The sequence below is a fragment of the Ursus arctos genome, unplaced genomic scaffold (assembly GCF_023065955.2).
Source record: "Ursus arctos isolate Adak ecotype North America unplaced genomic scaffold, UrsArc2.0 scaffold_6, whole genome shotgun sequence".
In the NCBI taxonomy this organism is placed as follows: Eukaryota; Metazoa; Chordata; class Mammalia; order Carnivora; family Ursidae; genus Ursus; species Ursus arctos.
Window position 1 is genome coordinate 11,647,623 of NW_026623078.1, and position 24,388 is coordinate 11,672,010.

The 24,388-nt window shown below is 36.2% G+C and overlaps 1 protein-coding gene across 2 annotated transcripts in view; it reads right to left on the reverse strand.

The window, feature by feature from the left end:
* The window catches only part of PXDNL (peroxidasin like), a 419,206-nt gene that overhangs the window by 255,981 nt on the left and 138,837 nt on the right, over positions 1-24,388 (reverse strand). The window contains exons 1-2 of one of the 2 annotated variants that reach the window (XM_057307764.1): positions 11,349-11,557; positions 3,741-3,812 (exon numbers count right to left, since the gene is read on the reverse strand). Coding sequence is in view for 1 of the 2 variants with exons in the window: in XM_026516488.4 (XP_026372273.2) it covers positions 3,741-3,812 (72 nt within the window). In the remaining variant the exon portion in view is untranslated. Of the gene's footprint in view, positions 1-3,740; positions 3,813-11,348; positions 11,558-24,388 lie in introns of those variants that run through there. The other variant, XM_026516488.4, reaches the window with a different exon arrangement.

Consider the following 24,388-nt stretch of genomic DNA (forward strand, 5'->3'; position numbering starts at 1 on the left):
CCTCCTACGTTTTGTCCTATTGTTATCATTTATTTTAATTCTACATATGTTAAATGCACATTATTATAAGAAATAAATGGGGTGCCTGGGTGGCTCGGTTGGTTAATCAACTGACTCTTGGTTTTGGCTCAGGTCATGATCTCATGAGCCATGAGATCAAACCCCAGGTTGGGCTCTGCATTCAGTGGGGAGTCTGCTTGAAGTTTCTCTCCCTCTGCCCATCCTCCCACTGGTGTATGCTCACGCACTCTCTAAAATAAATAAATAAATATTTTTTTAAAAAGAAAGAATTTAAAGTTAGTCAAAAAATTCCCCTTTATGTGTTTTTCATCGCATCCTACACTTCTGCATTTCCATTTTGCATCCTTTTCCTTCTGCCTGAGGGGAAAAAGAATTTGTAGGCTTACTGACTGCAGATTATCTCAGCTTTTATGTCTGCAAATGTCTGTTTGGGTTTTTTTGCCTTCATTGTTAAAGGCTAATTTCCCTGTGAATAGAATTCAAGTCTTTCCATTATTTTTTTTCAGCAAAATGTCTTTCCACTGTTTTTAACTTTCACCATTCCCATGGTTATTTCTTAAAAGATAATGTATGTTTACCTAAAAATATTTTTTAAATGACCCCTTTGTCTTTGGTTTTCAGCAAGTATACTACAATGTGACTGAGTGTAGTTCTCTGTATATGTAGCTTAAATAGTGTCATAAGGCTTCTTGAATCTATGACTTGGTATCATTTATTTCGGCGGAACATTGGTGTTTAAAATTTCTTCACATATTGCCCCTGTCCTATTTTCTTAGTCATCTTCTAATTACATGTAGATATTTTTATCATGTCCCTGTTTTTTACTCTCTTTTCTGTGTTGTCCATCTTTTTTTTCCTGATTTGCTTCTATCTGGGTAATTTTTAATAACCTATCTTTCAGGACTCTGATTTTCCCTTCTGCCATATTCTAATCTATGATTGAACCAATCCACTCAATTCCTAAATGGAATGATCTTTTAAGTTCTAAGAAAAACATAATAATTTCTTCTTATCTGATGAAAATTTCTATCATTTCATATATTCTCTTAAATATATTAATTCTAATGATTTTAAAGTCTATGTTTCATAATTTCAAAATCTTAAACAAACATAGCTTCTTTGGTTATCTTTTTATTCTCTTGGTTTTCCTGGCATGCTTGGACATCTTTCATTGAATGCCAGACATTGTGAGTGAAAAATTGTAAAGAGTTTGGATCATTTTATATTTTTCCAGAGAAGATTTTATTTGTTTTTAGGAGGCAGAAAGAATATAGCAGATCACCTTCACCCAGTCTAGAATGGTCCCTTGCTTCTAGGGCATAGCTCTTTAAGGGTACAAAATTAAAACCAGGGGTATTGGGGCACTTGGGTGGTTTAATCAGTTAAGCATCTGACTCAGTTTTGGCTCAGGTCATGATCTCAGGATTGTGAGATCAAGCCCGCATCGCAGAGTCTGCTTGTCCCTCTCCCTCTGCTTTCTCTCTCTCTCTCTCTCTTGCTTGCTCTCTCTTTGTCTCTTTATAAAAATAAATAAATAAATAAATAAATAAAACCTTTTAAAAAATAAAATAAAACCAGGGGTATTTATCAGGAGTTTTTTTCTGTGATGAGCCCTAAACTGTTCTTTTTGTTTCTCTGGTACATTGAAGTGGTCAAAATCTCTGATTAGCTTTTTAAGTCTTAATAGCTACTTTCTCCCTGGCTTCCTAGTACCCTCTCCCTATGTGTTTCAGTTTTAAGTTAGCAAGTGCCTCATTGAATTGGCTGGCAAAATCTTCACCTCACTATTCTGCAGCTGCCTTCCTTCAGGTATCCTGGCCTTCTAGTGATGGTTGTCTTGGTGGTCTTAAATTCTGATCTTTGTCTTCCTAGTCCAATGAGACTGTCATGAAATCTAGGCTATTGCTTTCTCTTCATCCTCCATGCTCTGTATCTTGATTTGACAAATGACCAGAGAAGGAAAAGTTGCACAGGTTTGAGTCAGCTCAATGAGCTTCCTTTCTTTCCCAGATTTTAGCTACTTAAGTCCTGGCTGCCTTTATTGACATCTTAACTTTCAAAGAGTTGCTTTTTGTATTTTATTCAGATCTTTGAGATTTTTTTTTTTCATCTGGATGGTTTGTATGATACTGGCTAGATCAGCATAAAGCCATGTGTGGTTATTTTTTCATCTTAAAAGCAAGTTACAAAGTAAAGAAGTTATAAAGTGATCCAACCGAAGTCTTATTACTAGTGATGGATGGAAAGCCAAATCTAATCTACATGTTTCTATTATCCCAGAAATTAATGCCTGTTTTAAATTTTTCTGCATACCTCTAACTAGAAAACTGTGCTAATATTTACTGCAGGAAATTTTGTTCCCTTGCTACATCACAGAATAACCTTAAGGACAAATCAAATATCTTAACTAAAGTTATGGCTACTTGCAGAGTAACATCTTTGGCAAACCATTAAACATCAATCCTTCAAAGTCTTGAGAGAAAGAAAGCATTTTGCCTGATCTTTAAATAAAAACAAATAAATGAAATAGTGACTGTTGATTCATCAGCATGATAAAAAGCGCTCATAGGGGCGCCTGGATGGCACAGGGGTTAAGCGTCTGCCTTCGGCTCAGGGCGTGATCCCGGCGATCTGGGATCGAGCCCCACATCAGGCTCTTCTGCTATGAGCCTGCTTCTTCCTCTCCCACTCCCCCTGCTTGTGTTCCCTCTCTCGCTGGCTGTCTCTATCTCCGTCGAATAAATAAATAAAATCTTAAAAAAAAAAAAATAAAAAAAAAAATCAAAAAAAAAAAAAAGGAGAACTGTCTTGGCTATAATACGGTGATAAATTCAGCTAGGTTGAAAATATTAACTCGATTATGAAAATATTATGCCAATAAGATTAATGTACCCAAATAGTTCCAACAATACTGAATATACTTAACTTCCAGTGATTTTTACCCTATGGATTAATCTAAAGCAGCATAAATAATTTTAAATTTTGAGCAAAGTTAGTACCTGTAAGCCCCTGTCATCATCTCTCATAGCATTCTACTCTCTTCCATTATGCAGTTGCCATATTTTTATTACACATGTTTTACAGTTTTTACAGTTGGGTCTTTGTTTACTGATCATCTGCAAGGTCAGACTATCTGCTATACCACAGTGGTCCCCTGTGTATTTTGGTCTGGACCCAAAGCCAGCAAACTGCTAAGCAGACCACAGATAGTAAATATCTGTTGAATGAATAAAATGAATGTTTTACACATTGAAATTTTTTATTAGAGCTTAACCATAAAGTTGTGACTTTTCCTCTAAATACACGATTTTAAAGATATTTGTGGTATTACAAATAAGGAGATCCAGTGGCGTGTTGGTGAAAGCATGGACTTCTTAGTCAAAAGACCATGAATTTTAATTCCATGCCTATTGCTTTGGCTATGGGACCCATAGACAAATTATTTAACTATCCTTTCTCTCAGTTTCTTCATCCCTGAAGCTTTTCTAAACTAATAAAGTATAAAGGACAATTAGATAAGTAGAAATATCTCTCAGATTCAGAAGGTAGCAAAAATATAGGCAGTGGAAAGAAGCAGAGAATTTCTGGTTACAAGAGCACTAGCAAGTTTTCACTCCCATATTAGCTGTTCTTTCCTCTCAAAATGACTTTTCATGACAAACTGCAATCCAACTAGATTGTAATTTTAGAAACCTCATAGATAAGCGATAAGTACTCACAGAGTGTTCAAATTCTTGAGTTTCTTGAAGGCACTGCCAGGAATTTCTTGTATTCTGTTAAACCTCAAGTCTCTGGGAACATAAAAAGAAGAAGCAAGATTATAATATGTGGATTCCAGTGGTGTTATTATTTCCAGAAACTTGAAAACTAATTCTCCTTTTATAACCAAATTATGGCACTAAAGGACTAAACATAAGACAGAATTAGGTACATTATGTGCAGTCATTAGGTAAGTACATTTTTTATAGCAGATTATACATATCAGGTGCTATATGCTAGTCCAAAAGTGCCAGACAAGTGCAGCTGGCTACAGAGCTCTTCAAAAGTGTTAAAGGCATTTAACAAAGTGTTAAAGACCATTTTCTTTAGGTTGTATTTGTATGGTACTAAAAAATTCTATATATGGCAACATGCCAATTGAGCATAAATAATTTGGACGATATTGATAGATCAGATGTCACTTATCAACTCAACATAACACCATTACTTGGGTTTAGGCAAAATTATTATTAATTAATTAATTTTTCTTCATAGTCCAGAAATATAACAGCCTTCTAAGGAAGTATTAAAACAAGTCAACAAAACAATAAGTGTAAGAGAGACAAACAACATTCTCTTTCATCAATTAATACATTACTTTATTCAGCATGTAAATTATTGAGCACCAACTACATGCCACATATTGTGTTCAGTAATAGGGACACAAAGATGAGCAATATATGGTCCCTGATACTGAGCAGGCACAGTTGAGTTGAGGATTACAAACAAATAATTACACACTAGTATATAAAGTATTAGTGGTACAACAGAGCAACAAACAAAATGTTCTGCACAGGTAACCAACTTAGGTTTTGGTCTGCCTAGACCCTCTCTATCAGTGAAAGAAGAACCCACTCCACTGCCTATGATTTTGATGGAAATGTCAATCATGCACCCTTCAAGAGGGTGACTAAGTCCAGACAACTGTCTCCTTGGACACACTGTTTCTTCTGTGGGGAGCATATGACTCAAGCAAAGCATATTGGGGGCATTCATGAGTGTTGCATAGCTATGAATAAAATAGTGTTATGTTCCTTGTCTGGAATAAGAGATTATGAAAAATGAGTATCTAGGGCTATTATTGTCCAGAGTAGAGAATAAAGCCAAGCAGAGACAAACAGGGCCAAAATATGGGAGAAGAAAACAAAGCCCTGTATCCAGCTGTGCCTGAGACCAAATTTACCTCCTGACTTTTCAGTTATCTAGGCAATAAACTGTCATTTTGATAAGTTTATTTGAGCTGAGTTTATATCACTAATGTAAGGAGCACAGGAAAAAGATGAAACAATTAGTTTGGAAATATGAGACCCAAGGGAAATGATATTGGAAATTTTTACAAAGCATTAGCGTGTCAGGAAAACAAACAAACACAAAAGCAAAAACAAAAAACAAAATATCTATTTCCCCCCAATTAATTTCTCAAAATAAAATTTTTCACCACCGTTAAGAAGTAGTTTATTTTAGAATAATTGATTCAAAAATCTTTATAAGATTACCTTAAAATTCTATCATTTTATGTTTCTTTTGACTTTGGAAGAATATGTACAATTTTATAGGAGCTTTTTCAATTAAATTTATTCAATTAAATCTTGATATCAAGAAATAAAAAGGATGCATGAAATTTTTTTAAAAGGTATTCAATTAAAATAACTCATTGTGAATACACGTCTTTGTAAGATAGAATGCACTGCTTAAACATCATACATTGTTACTCGATGTGTCTGTACTATATTTTTAAAAGAAACTTTAGAAATGATGTGAAATTCTCACTATAAACATATAAGAGATAAAGTTATATAAATCCAAATACCCTAGATCCTTGGTTTCCCTTCGACACAGAAGCTTTAAATTACAGAAAGGACTCTCCTCTCACATCAAACCATAAATTCTAATAGTCCTCCCAAATTGAGCTTCCAACAATACAAGAAGGGAGTAAACACAAAAGGATAAATCACATTCTTTTTTTTAGGCTTTGAAATTTTAAAAATTCAGAAAGGTACAAATAAGAAAATAATACTCTTTATTGTCCATATCCAGAATTAACAACTGCTTTCACTTGATATAGTTGCTTCTATTCATAGTTCCACACATTTTTATTTTGATTATACAAATCACATGTAAAAATATATTACAGGTAAATAAAAGTTTCTTTTAACCACTATCTTAATTTTAGCTATGTCTCCCTCTTCTCACATATAACCTCCTCTCCTGAGTGTGATGCCTCTTTTCAGACACATACATATACATAGGGATGTGAATAAATATAAGTGAAATGTATACATTAAAAATATGAAAATACACATAATATAGATAAATATAAAATATTTAGTGTTTTTAAATTTACAGAAATGGCATTAAACTTCCTATAGTTTTTAGAACTTCTCTTTTTCCCTCTCTACTGCATCTCTTCTGGGTGATTCCTTGACACATAAAGATCACGATATTTATCCCCAACTCTTCTATAATATTCCACCATGCAGACAGGCCACAGTTCGTTTATATATTCCCTTTATTGACAGCCATTTGACTGTTATCGATTTTTTGCAACATTTACAAATAACATTTCAATAAACAAACACACATGTCTCCTTGTGCACATGAAGAAATGTTTCTCTGGAACATATTTAGAATTAGAATTGCTAGATCAGGGGCGCTTGGGTGGCACAGCGGTTAAGCGTCTGCCTTCAGCTCAGGGCGTGATCCTGGCATTATGGGATCGAGCCCCACATCAGGCTCCTCTGCTATGAGCCTGCTTCGTCCTCTCCCACTCCCCCTGCTTGTGTTCCCTCTCTCGCTGGCTGTCTCTATCTCTGTCAAATAAAAAAAAAAAAAAAAAAAAAAAAAAAGAATTGCTAGATCATAGTGTATGCACAGCTTCAGTTTTACAAAATGATGCCAATTCCAAATTTATTTTCGTTAGATACTACAGCAGTAATATATATAACTAATTAAAAATAATGTGAAGAGATTCTTGAACTAATCACCAAATTGCAAATTTAAACTTTTCACTGGATTGATTTAAGAGTCAAGGTGCTAAGTGTGTTGGTTATCAAAATTCCCTCCTGTCTTCACTAGTGAGCAAAACTAAGGTGTCCTGCCCAAGAATAGTGTGGCAAAGTGTCTACAGTCCCAGGGGTTATTCAGGGGACTGTGAGATACATGACCCATGGTTCTCACAGCTCAGGAAGCCACAGGGTACTTCTCCCAGAGAAGCAAAGCACACTTAGAGACCCAAAGATTATTTCCCTATTGACTTAAACTCCCATAAGGCATATTCAAATGCACCGAAGTCAGCATGTTAACATTCGTCTTCTTTGCTAATATATTCTACCACATAAACTTCTGTAGTTAGGTACCTTATAAACTAAAACTCTAAGGATTGACTTCCCTTCCTAATTTGAATTGCTGCATTTTAAGATTGCATATGGGGCATTATACAATGCATTGCTGAAGGTAGTATTTACCATACCTTTTTATGAAATTACACTAAAAGATCGTCTGAATTCAAATAACCACAAAATTTGGATCTTACTGCCTTCTGCGTAAATAAGTTTATCCAAAAATATAATTTATTTTCCCATATTGCCTCTATTATGTTCAAGATGGATCACTAAAATTTTACCCACACAAAATTTGTCATTTATATAAAACTTCCCTTAACATAATTTGTAGCATTGTATTTTCACTCTGCATAGAGTGAAAATTGAATTTTTATATATCCTGCACAAGTCATCCCTTTATGATATATGTAATATTGATAAAATAATATTCATAAAAATAATAATTATTATTTAGCACAATTTTCATCCCATTCATTGTTCCCTAGAATTCAATTTAGAAGCAACTTTAGGAAATGCACCAAGATGAAAACTGAGCACATGGTGCTTACTGGCAGTAGTTAAACATGAGTTTGTCCGTCTATTTGTCTCTCTGGCCTGCCTGCCCCCAGCTCAAGCTGCTAAAGCTGAAGAAGAAATGTTTAATGATTTTTATGGTGAGAAATTTGGAATTGATGTTTTTAACCAATAAAAGATGCATTTTAGTTCAAATTCAATCCAGAAGATTCTCTTTCTAAAAAGAGTTTTAAATGATTCTCCCATTGGACACAGGGAAGAGAACAAGCATGGACAGACAGCAACGTGAACTAGCCTCAAATAAATTCGCATAGCTCAAGATCATGTTATTTAGTTCCGCCAGGAAACAGGGCACACCACGCCCACATCACCACTCATTACACAACCTCTGGGTGGGTTAGATGGAGTTATACTATGTCTGTGTGGAAAAGTCCAGAGAAAGACCTTACAGAGCGAGAGAGAGGCTAGACCTTGCCCAGAGGTCTGAGGTTCCCAGTATATTTTATGAATGCCAAACATTGGGCATATTTTTTAAAAACATTAAACAAGTGGGTATCTAAACATGAAAAATAAAATTGTAATTGTCCACAGATGGTAATCCAGTTTAAGTTGAAAGATGAATGCAATGCTCTTGAAAAACACTATCAGCCTGCCCTGGGACTGAAAGCATAGGTCATTAAGAGATAAAATCAAAGTCTAAATTTGAGTTCTTGAAGGTGAGACCCAGGCTACGCAGATGTCTGGCTCACTGTGGTGTGGGTCGTCCTAATAGCGCCCTAGTTGGAGATGGTCTTCAGGTTTATCGTGAGTAGACACCTGAGCTAAGGGGGCCCATTCCTAGCCATTTTAGCTAAGAATCTGGCACTGAGAGAGCAAAGCAAATAAGGGAAACTCTCAGAGAGCACCAACTTAACGGGCTGATTTCTGTCTGAGGGTGCTACTTGTTTTCTCACAAGCGAGATATATTCATTCTGGCAGAAAGCCTATCTTCATGAAAAAAAGATCAAGCAGATCTGTACTTGAGCCAAAAGCATTCTTGTTGAAGGCGGGAATGCAACTAAGTCACTGTAAAGTCAAAAGCATAAAACTGCAGAAACAATGTAAGCAGGTTCTAGTCTCCCCTTGCTTTCAGGAAGGGTGGGAGGGAGTGAGATGACTCCTGATAGCCCAGCCATCATCATCTCTTCTGTCTGTCTCTTGTGTCAAAGCCATGTGCATACTCTGCTCCCTGCAGCCAGGTTTTCTGTTATTCTGATCCTAACTCATAGAGCTATCCTGGCCTCCATCTCCTTTCTCAGCTGCTGTCCCATGTGCCATCCCCTCATCCGTGGTGTCTAGACTGCCCAGACCTTGGAATCAGGGGAAGAATGTAAGAGATCTCTCCTGTTGCCCTAAAACATCTTCTTTACCTTTCCATCTTACAGTCCTTTCAGGGTAGGAATTGGAAAAACATTTTCCGGGACTGAGGAAGAGAAGTTGGAGGACACCTGATTTCCAATCATCTTCTTTGATTTTCTCTGTTCACTTTCTGTCTGCCAAGTGTCAAGCAGCCAGAGCTTGAGTCTATCATCCATTGCTGTTTGTTGGGCTTGATGTTAACCTGTTATGAAGGGTAATTTATTTGTCAACTTGACTAAGCCATGGTACCCAGATTTTGGTCAAACACCAGTCTAGATGTTGCTGTGAAGGTATGTAATTTTTTGTGATTTACACCAAAATCAGTAGACTTTCAATAAAGTAGATACCCTCCATAATGTGGGTGGACCTCATCCGATCACTTAAAATCCTTAAGAGAAAAAGATGCGCTGAGAAGGGGGGAATTCTGCCTCCAGACAGCCTTCACCGTCAAGCTGCAAATCAACTTTTCCCTGGGTCTCCAGCCTGCCAGTTTCCTCTTCAAAATTCAGACTTGCTAGCCTCCACAAGAGCATGAGCCAATTCTTTAAAATGAATCCTTCTCTCTTTTCTCTTGCTCTGTCTTGGAAAAATCCCATTTATCTCCTCATTCTATTGGTTTGGTTTCTCTAGAAAATCCTAACATACCCAATATGACCCTCCTGGCTGAAGTGGAAATGGTGGTGTCCATTCACTCCTTCACTCAGAGTAGCTTTTCTGAAGACATGGCCCACACTTGGCCAAGTGTCATCCCTTTTAAGGGAGAGGCAGGTAGTTTCAATTAATCAAACAGGCCATAGGTAAGAAAGGATTGAACACCTGGCCAGAGAGGCTCAACGAAGCTTTCCAAACCTGTATGGAATATGCGCAGTCACTGAAGGGCCTCCCAAGGTCAGGTCTTCATCTCAGAATTCTCTGAGGAGGGTGGCTCTGAGGGATCTCCATTCCTGACAAGGTGCTGCTGCAGTGTTCAAGTGAAAATCATCACTAGCTATACTGAGACCACCAAGTGAGGAACACAAGAAAAGAAGGGCAGGTCTCATGTGAACATTGCCTTGGGTTGGTGCTGGGTAGATAGTACTGGCATTTTTCCTTTTTTTCCCCCACATGTTTGATACTTATCTACATATCTTTAATAATGGCTAAAGTGTCTGTACATAAATCACAACACTATAAAGACTTCAAAGATGTTAGAACAACCTTATAATAGTTTCTCAATCTAGCTTCTTCATTTTGCTCTTCAATGAAATTTCCAGCCCAGCTCCATGCTATTTTTCAGAAATGGATTATAATCACCTCTCAAACTATGAATTAAACCAAACTGGACTGAAGCTCTTTCCACTGCACCTGTTCACAAAATCCCTGGGATGAGGAAACCAATTAAACAATGAGTCTTAAAGCACTGGGAGCCAGCAGGTGCTCATAGAAAGTTAAAATTGGAAGGTAACAGGGGAAAACACACACACACACACACACACACACACACAAGCAAGAGTTAGGTTGTACTTTTCTCTAATACCCCAGTTTCTTACAAGAAACAAGTAGTACTATTATAATCTTGAAGAACTTGAACTTTTAAAAAGAAGTTGTCTTATAGATTAATTAGTCCAACGTCTGTCTCTATGTGTAAGACAGGAAGGAAAAGTAAAGGGGAGAGGAGAGAAGTGGAATACAAGTACATATTCATCCTGGCTAAATCTTAACACTACCCCTTCAAGGCAGGTATTAATATATTGATTTCAGAGCTGGAACATTTCATTCAAAACATTTCATTCACCTCAAAGCAAAGCAAGTGGCCATGGGGAATGGCTCCCAAGTGTGCTTACAAAGCAGGCACTGTCTACAGACTCCCACCTTACCTTAAACTCCTCCTGAGGAAAATAGGCCCAGGACAATGGAAGGGTACATTCATCATCTGTCAGCCACTGAGGACCAGAGGCTGTATCAGAAAACACTGATTTTCATTTTAGTATAATTTCCACCTCATTATCCTAAACCAAATTCCCACTTCCCTCAGACAGGGCAGTTAGCATTCCATTTAAATCCTTTGTCTTTCAGAGGTTATGTGGCTGGAATTAACAAACACCTCTTATGTGCACAAATGAGCTAACAGTGATAATGTCAATGGAAGGTGTGAACCAGTCCAAGGTAAGTCAGTATGAACGCGGGTGTCCAGCTGCACTACTCAGGTCATTAAAAGCACCCAAATGTAAAAGAAAGCATTATAATTTTGAAGCATGGTGTTCCTGTCTGTGGAAACCTAAAGAGAACAGACAACCTGACAAAAACAGTCCCAGACTTTTTTCTTTCTTTATGTACCTGGTCCTTCCAGCAGATGTCACTAAAGGGCAGTCCTCTCTTCTAGGTCAAAGAAATGATTTCGAGGAAGATGAGGTGGTTTAATATGTCCTAAATGTCACGGTGCCAGAAGGACTAGACTACAGGCTGAATAGTGTTCGCTGAATCCCATTCATTTGCATGTGAAAATAGCAGCCAGCAGCAAAGCTTCACTCTGAGGGCATAATATACCACATTGCATAAAGTCATGTCTTTTGGGGAATTAGAAACTGTGAGTGAATTTTCACACAAAACTCAAGTGTAACCTCTTGAATGTAAAGACATTGCTAACTGTGATTTAGGTGAAAACATATTTCAAAATAATAAGATTTAACTTTTCAAATTAATTACTTAACATAATTCACACTGTTAGGATCATTATGATACTATGCAACAATTTTAACTGTTTCTGTCTCCACTTTTCATGTTAAGCGTGGCTTGTTCGAATGCCCTGTGCTTGGGAGAGTGGCCAAAACTATTGGATCCTGCTAGACAAGTATGCCACATGAGCCAATAAACACAGTCTGAAAGAACAGTACAGAATCCCTGAGATCAGACTTGGTTATATTTTTATCCTGGATTACGTTTATCTTGTTTGTCCTTCCTGTTTCCTGCTATTGGGTTGCTACTTTGTTCTGGGGGAGTCAGAAAGATCTCCCCTGACCTGGTTCTTCAACATGTATTTGATGACCAAGGACTTGTCAGGGGTGAGATTCACTTCTAGGGTGCCCTGTGCCACAGGATAAAGCTGATCTTATTTACATGTCACATATCTAGCTCCATACCTCCCTGCCTGTCCCCAGGCACACTGGAGTGAAATAAGCCAAGCTTTTTAATCACATATTGGTCACACTGTTATATAAGTCTACATATATGCACATGCTGTTCCTTTATCTGGAATGTCCTTCCCTTTGTTCTCTATCACATATTCAAGTACCCTCCAAGACAACATGTAAGTATCACTTCTATGATGAAGTTGAAGGCACCGCCTTTGGAGCAGCCTCACAGTTGGTCAGAAGGAAGCTCAGCCAGTGATCGCAGCTCTGTCAGCTGCACTATCTACTTGGGTGTCTGCCCCTCTCTGTCAATGCCTAGACTGTCTTCCACAATGCAATGCTGGCATGAGCCTCCAAATCCATCCTTTATTTCCTCAGGGAAACATTCCTTGACAACTTCTCTCTGGGGTCCTATGTGCTCCTTCAAGGCCTTTGCAATGGGAGGGAGTTTAGTGCTGTGGTTAAGAGTGCAGTTTCAGAACCAAAGAAGCACACTGAATTTGGTCTTGGCCACTCTCTAGCCATGTGACTTTGGACAAGCCCATACTTTCTCTGGGGTCCCTCATCATAAAATGTGGACAATGATACTCAGCCCATTGTACTAAATATCATAATTCACACAAATCATTAGAATAGTGCCTAGCATGTGGTAAATGCCAGCAGTTGTAACATTACCATCACCAATATAAATTCTGTTATTATAACATTTTAAATGCAACATTGTAATTTTCTAATTATAGTGTCTGTGCTTCCCACCCAACACAGCTAAATTGGGAGCTCCTTCAGAGCAGGGAATATGTCTAAGTCTTCTTTGTATACATAGCGCAGTTTTCGTCCCGAGCACAAGTACTGAGACAGAGCATTTAATAATAACAACCACAACAATAATAACAGTGGGATGAATCAGATATGGTCCATAATAGGCAAAATAGGAAATACTAGAACAAATACAAAATACAAATATAAAACAAATGAAAAGTTAGGTTTCAGTTCAGTTGCATATAAGACACTCATCAGTAGACGAAAAATCAACTTTTATAAATATTAGTAAAAACATACTCTAATTCAAATTCCATTTTTCAGAAAGAAAAGAGAAATTCAGTTAACTGAATGTATAGTTATTCCTCTATGAAATTAGACACTGACAATTGCAATTCTGTACCTGGGCGTCACACACCAGATTGGCCTGACTATTGGGAAATGGGACCTGTATGCTACGGACAATGACTGGAAATCAAATATCCATACAACTACTTCATACCCGTAATTATCAGAGAAGCTGACAAAGACATTAGATTTTGCAATAGCCTTGACTTCTCAAATATGTGATGTCTTTTGGAAAATATATTTCTGTCTATAATTTCAGTAAATTATTTAACATTTTTGCTTCTATCTCCCATACCAAGATTTGCATGCCAATGATAACAACTGAGGAAAAAAGTCTAATTTTATTTCCAAAAGAAAGAAGCCTCTATATTTAGTATTATTGTTGCATTTGTTTGTCAACTCACTGAAGGTGACTTTCTCCTTTATCATTTCATTCAAATTGTCCTGGCCCAGGCCATCTATGCACTCTTGATGTGTAAAGTCAATGAATTTGCTTGAGTTATCATTTTACTTTGTCTTTTGATGGCATTTGATAATGTTAACTCCCTTACTCTTTAAGCCCTCCTGGATTTTCTCCTTTCTCTCCTAATAGTCTGTCTCAGACTCCTTTTCCAGATCATGTTCTTTTTGTTTGCCTCCTAAATGCTGATGTCTCTAAGGCTGTGCCTTCGGCCCTCTTCTTTCCCCTGTTAACCTTCTCAAGCAATCCTATCCACTATTTTGGTTTCCGTGAAACTATGAAAGAGCGAGGAAACATGAATGACATATGAGAAACGTGTCTGTAGACATACATATACATTCGTGTATATTCAAACACACACATACCAAATCTCTACCTTTCTCTTAAGATATCTACCACATTCTCCATGCCTGACATTAATCCAGCCACTTGATTTCTGTAATAGAGGTACCAAAGTCACCTCAACCTTCCCCAAGCCTTGCTCTGAATATCCACCCAGATACAAAATCACAAACCTAAGAACACATCTGTATAGCTTTCAGGTTCCCTCTGAGTCCTACCACGGGCAAGTCCTATGGCCACATCATCACCATTCAGATAATCTGTATCCTCATGCATTCTTTATATGCCCCTTGCACACAGCTGTGGAGGATTTCTGTAGGAAAGGAATCATTTTTGTTTTGTTGTTGATTTATTTCAACCTTTCCAGTTTAAAATCTTTCAGTGGCTCTTCATTGTCAGCAGAGTCCAACTGGAACTGCTTGTATGGTATATGAAGCCTTCCCTGATTCCCCTACTTGCCTGCCTTTCACCTGCGAATACTTCTGACACCCTATGTTTTAGCCATGCCAAAGTGCTTTTGATCTCTAGAACATCTCAAGACATATCATGCTTTCATGGCTTTTGCTTTTGTTTTATTTATTTATTTATTTATTTATTTATTTATTTATTTATGTTAGTATGCTGACTAACATAACTCTATGGCTTTCAACATTGTTGTTCTTTCTTTCTAGAATTCCTTCTCACCATCCTACCCTAGAAAACACCCATTCATCTTCAAGCATTATGCTTAATAGTGATCTCTTCTACACAGTCAAGAACCTCATTAAAAAACCTAATCATTACAATTGCTTCAAAATGAATAAATTCCTAGGAATAAATTTAACCAAGGAGGTAAAAGATTTGTACACTGAAAACTATAAGACATTGATGAAAGAAACTGAAGATGTAACATAAATGGAAATAAATTCCAGGCTTACAGATTGGAAGAATATTGTTAAAATGTCCATACTACCCAAGGAAATCTACAGATTCAATGCAATCCCTATCAAAATTTCAATGGCATTTTTCACAGAAATAGAACATATAATCCTCAAATCTGCAGGGGACTTCAAAAGACCTCACATAGCAAAAGCAATCTTGAGAAAGAATAAAAAACCAGAGGCATCACACTTCCTAATTTCAAGCTATATTACAAAGTTATTGTATTATAGTAATCAAAGCAGTATGGTAGCGGCATAAAAATAGAGACCGAGATCAATGGAACAGAACAGACAGCCCAACAATAAACCAACACAACTAATTTATGACAAAGGAGTCAAGAATATACAACGGGGAAAGGACATTCTCTGCAATAAGTGGTGTTGGGAAAACTGGACAGCCACATGCAAAAGAATGAAACTGGACCACTATCTTACACCATACACAAAAATTAAGTCAAAATGGATTAAAAACTTGAATGTAAGGCCTGAAACCATAAAACTCCTAGAAGAAAACATAGGCAGTAAGCTCCTCAACATTGGTCGTGGTGATGATTCTTTTGGATTTGAAACCAAAAACAAAACAACAAATGCAAAACTAAGTAAGTGGGATATATCAAACTAAAAAGCTTATGTACAGCATAAGAAACCATCAACAAAATGAAAAGGTAACCTATTGAATAGGAGAAAATATTTTCAAGTCTATCTTGAAAGGGGCTAATATCCAAAATATACAAAGAACTACAACTCAATACCAATAATTAAACAAACAACCCAACTAAAAAAATGGGCAGAGGATCTGAATATTTTCCCAAAGTGGACACAGAAATGGCCAACTAGTACATTAAAAGGTGCTCAATATCACTAATCATCAAAAAAATGCAAATCAAATATACAGTGAGATATCACCCACACCTGTTAGAATGGCTATTATCAAAGAAGAAGAAGAAGGAGGAGGAGGAGGAGGAGGAGGAGGAGGAGGAGGAGGAGGAAGAGGAGGAAAGGAAGAGGAAGAGGAAAAGGAAGAAGAATGAAAAGGAGAAAAAGAAGAAACAACAACAGTTAGCAAAGATGTGAAGAAAAGGGAACCCTTGTGCACTGTCGGTGGGATTGTAAATTGCTGCAGCTACTGTGGAAGACAGTATGGGGGTTCCTCAAAAAATAAAAATAAAACTACCATATAATCCAACAATTCCACTTGTGGGTATTTATCTGAAGGAAACAAAACATTAATGGGAAAAGATAGGTGTGCCCTCATGCTCTTTGCAGCATTATTTACAATAACCAAGACATGGAAGCAACTTAATAGTCCATGAATGGGTGGACAGATTTTTAAATGTGTATATACAAGGAAATATTATTCAGTCACAAAAAGAAGGAAATAAGCATTTGCAACAACATGGATGGACCATGAAGGCATACGCTGAGTGAAATAAGTCAGACAGAGAAAGATAAATATTTATATGTGGATCAAAAGAGAAACAAAAGAAAGGAAAGCTCAACTGTGCCTTCAGGGTACCTTTCCCCCTTCCTTAGCTACTATTCTGTAAGCATCTGCAACACAGCCCACAGTGCCCTCTGTGCCAGGCACTGAGCATGGTCACTGAGATGTGATTTGGTTCAACAAAGAGGTGAATGAATGAGTGCATTACACTCTTAAGAGTTCCAAAATATACCTTTTGCAAAAACAAAGTATTTTTCCCCGTGTTATCCCTACTAAATCTATGCACAATGAAAACTGGGAAAAAAAGAGTATTTATTTATGACTTACAGAAAAATGGTTTGCCCTCTTTTCTTTACCCATCTGCTATTTTTCATGGCTGGTTGTCTGTAATGGTATTTTTGTACCACAATTTACCCCACCGTGAGATCAGCAGTAACTTCTCATCCAAAGAGCTAAAGATGTTAAATAAATGTCTATGACCTCACTACATTATAGAATAGGATAACAAGACCGAGAAATCAACATGCTGAGAAAGTGGTCACAATAGCACAACTGTTTGAAAGTGCAACTTCAGTTCTTCTCACTAAAAACACACAAAGAGGAAGGGGCTGCTTTTTGGAAAGCTATTTGCACTAGAGATATGCTCAGAATTAGCCTACAGCATGTGGTCACATTACACATTTGCTCATTCCATAGCAAAGCCTTTTGTTTTAAGGCTCAGAAATGGGTTTTCACAATTCTGCTTCCATCTGCATCCATGCCTGTAAATCATCCTGTTTGAAATATCAGGTTGACACCATAGTTGAGCCCCTTGGGTGAGATTCTGCCTCTAACATAGCTGAATCCCTGAGTGAGAAGTCATTGGACCATCCATTTTTAGTGTCACAGTTAGGAACTTTTGTGTCAACCTCAGAAAGCTTACTAACATTGTAGAAGCTTAAAAGAGGGACTAACCAGTTCACCAACCAATTATGGTGAACATTATCTACTTCCACCACTTTTAACCATAATAGAAAATCTTATTTCCAATGAATTATCATGTTAGTAATACAACAGACTAAAAGAAGAAAAGATCTCTTATAGGAAGAATTTTACTCAACCTCTCTCTATAGTATCTGTAACTTATTTGTACAAATAAGTTTGTACAAATGACTGCTGGTGTTACGTTTCAATTTACAGTACAGATCATAATTCATGCCACAAAATTCTCCAATCCCATAATATACACGATTCTGACATCTACATCATTAGCATTTTCATTAAGAATTCAAATAATACATTAAACAATATTATCTTCTATTAAAAAATTATTCTTCCTTTAAGCAGTACAAGAGATAAAGATTGAAACTTATTCTTTATCAAAAGTCCCAGATATTTCTAGAAATATTCCCTGATCAGAAAATCCATAAACTTCTAAATGGTCTTACATACAATAAATGACCAGTAAACATTTGTTGAGGAATGATGCATGTATGTATGTATGTATGTATGTATGTATGTATGTATGTAAGGACAAATGTATGAATAGATGGATAGATGTGGGTTCTTTCAAGAAGACAATAAGTATAAATTAAAACAAGTATTATGAAAAATAAATAATATAGTAGCTCACACACTGATCACTCAGAAAGTGTATGATAAAAAGAATGAATGAAGTGAATGAATATGTTAAAATATCAACTTATTTTATCCCTCAGGATAACCAAAAACAATCTGTTGGAAGAAATCTGTCAATCATGTATTTCAATCCAGATTTAGAAAATAAGGAAACACAGTCTACGAAAGTTCATAGAATTAACCAGAAAGGGGACTAGATATCAGATCTTCTGACTTTGATTCAAGTGATTTTCCTTTAGAGCACATATTGTTTGCTTCTGGTACAAAAATGGAAAAAAAAATGGTACTGTTGTGACCTATTTTCAGAGAAACTTTTTTAATCAGCAAAAGAATACTGTACAATTCACTGTAGCTTCTAGTCAGCAGTTTTATAGTATGACTGGAATGATGGAATGATTATAATTGCTTACTTAGGTTTTGGAAACATTTTTAACTTCTTAGGCAATTTATGATTTATGGCATCCTTTAGTCTCTTGATTAGGAGATGGTTGGTCAGACTGTTCAGGGTAACTTCAGGGTTTGTCCTACAGTTTGGCAGGAATTTATTACATAGGTAGGTGCACACATAAGCATTACACAGACTCATAAAGTGAGAGTAAATTCCTGATTTAATTAACCAAATATTATAAAATAACTATCAAGAACAAAATGGCCATACAGGGCAGGCCTTAGCCAGCCTTTCCTGAACTTCAGAATCCAAGACAGAGACATGTTAATCTAAGGGATGGGATTTTTTAACCACTTACGAAATGGTATTTTTACATACACACACATACGTGCAAACAAAGAATACCTCTACGAACACCTAAGAACATAGAATATGTTCTTCTCCAGATTGTCTCTAATTCCACAAATGCATTTATAAACAATGAAGTAATGCCATTATGATTTATGATTCTTATGACAAATCATTTCTGTGATTTTTTAAATCATTTTTAAATTGCTCGTTTGGTGATAAAGTATGATGCACTAGAAAGCCCTGGGTTTTAGATTAAGGTTTCCTCTTAACTAGCTGTATGGCACTGGCAATTTCTTTAACCTCTGTGAACTGAATGAAGTGTCTTCATTTGGGGAAAGATGAAATTTATTTATATCTGCACTAAGTAACACTCTTGCCAAATCTAATAATTAGGTATAAAATCATCATTAGTCTATTTGCTTAATAATTATTATCAGTCTGTATTAGCTTAATAATTATAGTACTGAAAATCCATATGTTCTAAATAAAAATCTTGCAGTGTCCTTCTTAGGAGTTAAACTTTCAATAAGACCTAAAAAGTTTTCTCCTTTTATAGCCTTCCAGAAATTACAACAACAAAGACCTGTGTAGTGTTACACTGTTTACCAAATCCTATTTGTTTGTTTGCTTTGGATCTGGGTTTTTGGTGGGTTTTTTTTTTTTTTTTTTTACTCTTTTTAAATTAACATATAATGTATTATTGGTTTCAGGGGTACAGGTCTGTGATTCATCAGTCTTACACAACACCCAATGCTCACCACAAAACATACCCTCCCCTTGTCCATCACCTAGCCACCCCATCCTCCCAACCCCTTCCCTCCAACAACCCTCAGTTTGTTTCCTAAGATTAGAGCCTCTTATGGTTTGTCTCCCTCTCTGGTTTTGTCTTGTTTCATTTTTTCCTCTCTTCCCCTATGATCCTTTGCCTTGTTTCTTAAATTCCTCATATCACAGAGATCATATGATAATTACCTTTCTCTGATTGACTTATTTTGCTTAGCATAATACCCTCTAGTTCCATCCGTGTCATTGCAAATGGCAAGATTTAATTTTGTTGATGGCTGTGTAATATTCCATTGTGTATATATACCACATCTTCTTTATCTATGCATCTGTCAATCTGGGCTCTTTCCATAGTTTGGTTATTATGGATATTGCTGCTATAAACATTGGGTTGCAGGTGCCCCTTCAGACCACTACATTTGTATCTTTGAGTTAAATATCCAGTAGCACAATTGCTGGGTCATAGAGTAGCTCTATTTTCAACTTGCTGAGGAACCTCCATACTGTTTTCCAGAGTGGCTGCACAAGTTTGCATTCCCACCAACATTGTAGGAGGGCTCCCCTTTCTCCTCTCGTTTCCTGATTTGTTAATTTCAGCCATTCTGACTGGTGTGAGGTGGTATCTCATTGTGGTTTTGATTTGTTATCTATCCCTGATGCTGAGTGATGTTGAGAACTTTTTCATGTGTCTGTTGGCCATTTGGATGTCTTCTTTGCAGAAATGTCTGTTCATGTCTGCTGCCCATTTCTTGATTGGATTATTTGTTCTTTGGGTGTTGAGTTTGGCAAGTTCTTTATAGATATTTGATACTAGCCCGTTATCTGATTCATCATTTGCAAATATCCTCTCCCATTCTGTTGGTCGTCTTTTGATTTTGTTGACTGTTTCTTTAGCTGTGCAAAGCTTTTATCTTGATGAAGTCCCAATAGTTAATTTTTGCCTTTATTTCCCTTGCCTACCAAATCCTATTTAGAAATAAATGTCTGAGTTTTCTCCTAAAGTACATAAGAATTAAATATTGTAGTGCTGTCATTTTTCAAAGTATGTGACTATATCTCATTTACTAATTTTTGTCTCTATTCTACACTTACGGTAAATATTTAGGAAAATGGTAAAATAAACAAAGTTTGCTGGCTCTCTGGACACTTGATTTTGCTCCTTGAGCTAACAGTCCAGCAGTCTCCACTTCCCTAGGCATGGCTGTCTCTATATCAAGGTCAGTCAGTGGGTAGAAAAATTAAAGTTTTTCTCCAGAAAATCTATGCTAAAATCTATTTCCAAAAAGAAATAAACAGCAAAGAATTAGGAAATAAACTGAATAAGTCTAAATATATACTGAAGGTTTAAATTTTAAAATAATGTTATTGTGAGTTCTAAAGACAGAGAATTAAATTACACAATAAAAAACATATATTCAGAGGAGATTATTAAAATTAAACTTTTGTAAAGTACTTGTTTGAGAGAAAGGTAAAAATATTGATATATTCAGAATTATAGATTAATATACATAGGCTAAAATTTCTAGTATAATCACTAAATAAAGAAATGATTCACTTTTAAATACCAGAAGACAAATTGAAACGGAAAGTAATCAAAAGAAGTCAAGAAGAAAAGATGACTTTAAAAGTCATGAAAATGGTAAGAAAAACAGAAACCAGAAAAGATTATAGAAATAAATCAAAATATGTCAGTATTTTCAATAAATGCAAATGTACTAAACACTCTAATAAAAAAAAAAAAACAAAGATCATTAGAGTAGATTAAAAGGTTAAAAATCAATCAGAAATCAAAATTCCACAATTAGCATGTGACAGATCTAAGTTTTGTGGGGGTTTTTTTGTTTTGTTTTTTGTTTTTTTAGAGAGAGAGAGAATGCACCAGCGGGAAGGGGTTGAAGGGGAGGAAGGGGGAGAAAGAATCTGAAGAAGACTCTGCACTGAGCACAGAGCCCAAAGCTGGGCTCAATCCCACAACCACGAGCTCATGACCAGGAGATCACGACCTGAGCCAAAACGAAGAGTCCGAGGCTCAACTGACTGAGCCTCCCAGGTGCCCCTTGACAGATCTGATTTAAACCCAAATTGCAATTCTTCCACTTCTGACCGAGATGGAATAACAGGGATAAGACCAGATTTGCCCTCCCATTTGAAACAATAAGGAAAAAGACAATATATATAAACACTGACACCAGGTAGCAGGCAATGAAAGACAGTGATTCCCAAAAGATGCAAAGCAAATGAAATGAACCCAACAATCTCCTCAGTGCTGGAGTTCTCAAGACAGAGAATCAGAGAAGAGAGAAGGACATAAAAAAAAAAAAAAAGCCCCAGATCTGCAGAGGGCCCTCTCAAGTATTCAGCAGAAGAACAATCAGTGCTGTGTGTGAAGACACTACCCAACACCAGAGAAAGAACCATTTGGAAGAGTGAACAGTAGTACCAAATGTAGTGGTGCCAAGAGCATCAAACTCTTTCCAAATAACTTGCTTGCGATTACAGAACGAATCTCTTGGAGATTTATAGGAATACAAAAATATCCAGCACCCCAAATTATAAAATTCACAATATAAGGTATTCAACCAAAGATTACCAGGCAGGCGAAGAGGCAGGAAAACATGCTTCATACCAAGGAGAAAGATCAATCAATTGAAACTTACCAAAATTGATATAGATGTTAGAAGCATCAGACAAGGACAGCAAATCAGAATTCCACAGATCAAAAACTTAGTGACATGAAGATCTTAAAATCAAATTTCTAAAGATGGAAATGATAACCTTTGCAATAAAAAATATGGGATTAGCAGCATATTAGATAATACAGAAGAAATGATTAGTGAACTTGAAGGCATAGCAATAGAAATTATCCAAAATGAAACACAAAGAGGTTTTTTTTCTGGTTTATAACATACAATATTTTATTTTCTTTACTCCTTATCTATCCATGTGGACATTTATTGACAAGTTATTTTCATATGATTTCATGGTAAAATAAGCCATAGTGAAGAATGACTTTTATTTTTCTTTCTTGGAAGTTTCAGTGCACATAAATCATGGAACATGGATTGCTTTATTTCATTTTAAATAACTTTTCTATATTTAAGATTTGATTAAATTCTATCATAATAATTTTGGAAAATATTAAAAAGCATGAAGAACAGCATTTTAATTACTCATAAGCTTTCCCCCTAGAGAGAAGTCCAATTAAAAATTTGGTATACAGCCTTCCTGTCTTTTTTCTAGGTAAAACATTTACATATCCATTTCCAGAATGACAAAGATACATCTAAGTATAATTTGACTGCCTCTTTTTGTATGAACTGAATTAATTTCATTTATGTCATATGTCATTAGCACACATAAAGATTAACTCCATGAATTAAAATGTTTTAAATTCACAGTCTCTACTGAGAATAAACTGCTTTACTAGACATAAGACCCATTTCTAAAGGTTCTTGGAAGCTCCAACTGTTGCCTGAATTTTTTTTCTTAAATTTTTTTTGAATTTTATTTATTTATTTGAGAGAGAGAGAGAGGGAGAGAGAGCACGAGCAGGGGGAAATGGCAGAAGCAGAGGGAGAAGCAGACTCCCCACTGAGCAGGAAGCCTGATGTGTGGCTTGATCCCAGAACCCAGATTCATGACCTGAGCCGAAGGCAGATGCTTAACCAACTGAGCCACCCAGATGCCCCATTAATTTTTTTCTTAAATCTTTATTTTAATTCCAGTTAATTAATATATGGTATTATATTAGTTTCAGGTGTACAATATAGTGATTCAACAGTTCCATACATCACTCTGTGCTCATCATGACAAGTGCACTCTTTAATCCCCATCATCTATTAACCTAACTCCCCACCCACCTCCCCTCTGGTAACCATCAAATTTTTCTCCATAATTGGGAATCCGTTTCTCAATTTCTCTCTCTATGTCTCTCATTTTTTCCCCTTTGCTTGTTTGTTTTGTTTCTTAAACATTTGTCTTTCTCTGACTTATTTCACTTAGCATTATACTTTCTATCTCCATCCACATCATTGCAAATGGCAAGATTTCATTCTTTTCTATGGCTGAATAATATTCCATCATATATATATATATATAATCACCACTTCTTTATTCATTCATCAACTGATGGACACTTGGGCTGCTTCCATATCTTGGTTATTGTAGATAATGCTGCTATAAACATAGGGGAACAGGTATCCCTTTGAATTAGTGTTATTGTATTCTTTGGGTAAATACACAGTAGTGCAATTGCTGGATCATAAGGTAGCTCTATTTTTTACTTTTTGAGGAAACTCTATACTGTTTTCCACATTGGATGCATCAGTTTGCATTCCCACCAGTAATGCAAGAGGGCTCCTTTTTCTCTGCATCCTCACCAACATCTGTTATTTCTTCTGTTGTTGATTTTAGCCATTCTGACACCTATGAGATGATATCTCATTATAGTTTTGATTTACATTTCCCTAATAATAAGTGATGATGAGCATCTTTTCATGTGTCTGTTGGCCATTTGTATGTCTTCTTTGGAGAAATGTCTGTTCATGTTTTCTGCTCATTTTTTAATTGGATTATTTGGTTTTGGAGTGTTGAGTTTTAGAAGTTCTTTATGTATTTTGGATACTAACCCTTTATCACATATGTCATTTGCAAATATCTTGTCCCATTTGGTAGGTTGCCTTAGTTTTGTTGATTGTTTCTTTTCCTGTGTAGAAGCTTTTTATTTTGATGTAGTCCCAAAAGTTTATTTTTGCTTTTGTTTCCCTTGCCGCAGGAGACATATCAAGAAAGAAGTTTCTATAGTGATGTCAAAGAAGTTACTGCTGGCATTGTCTTC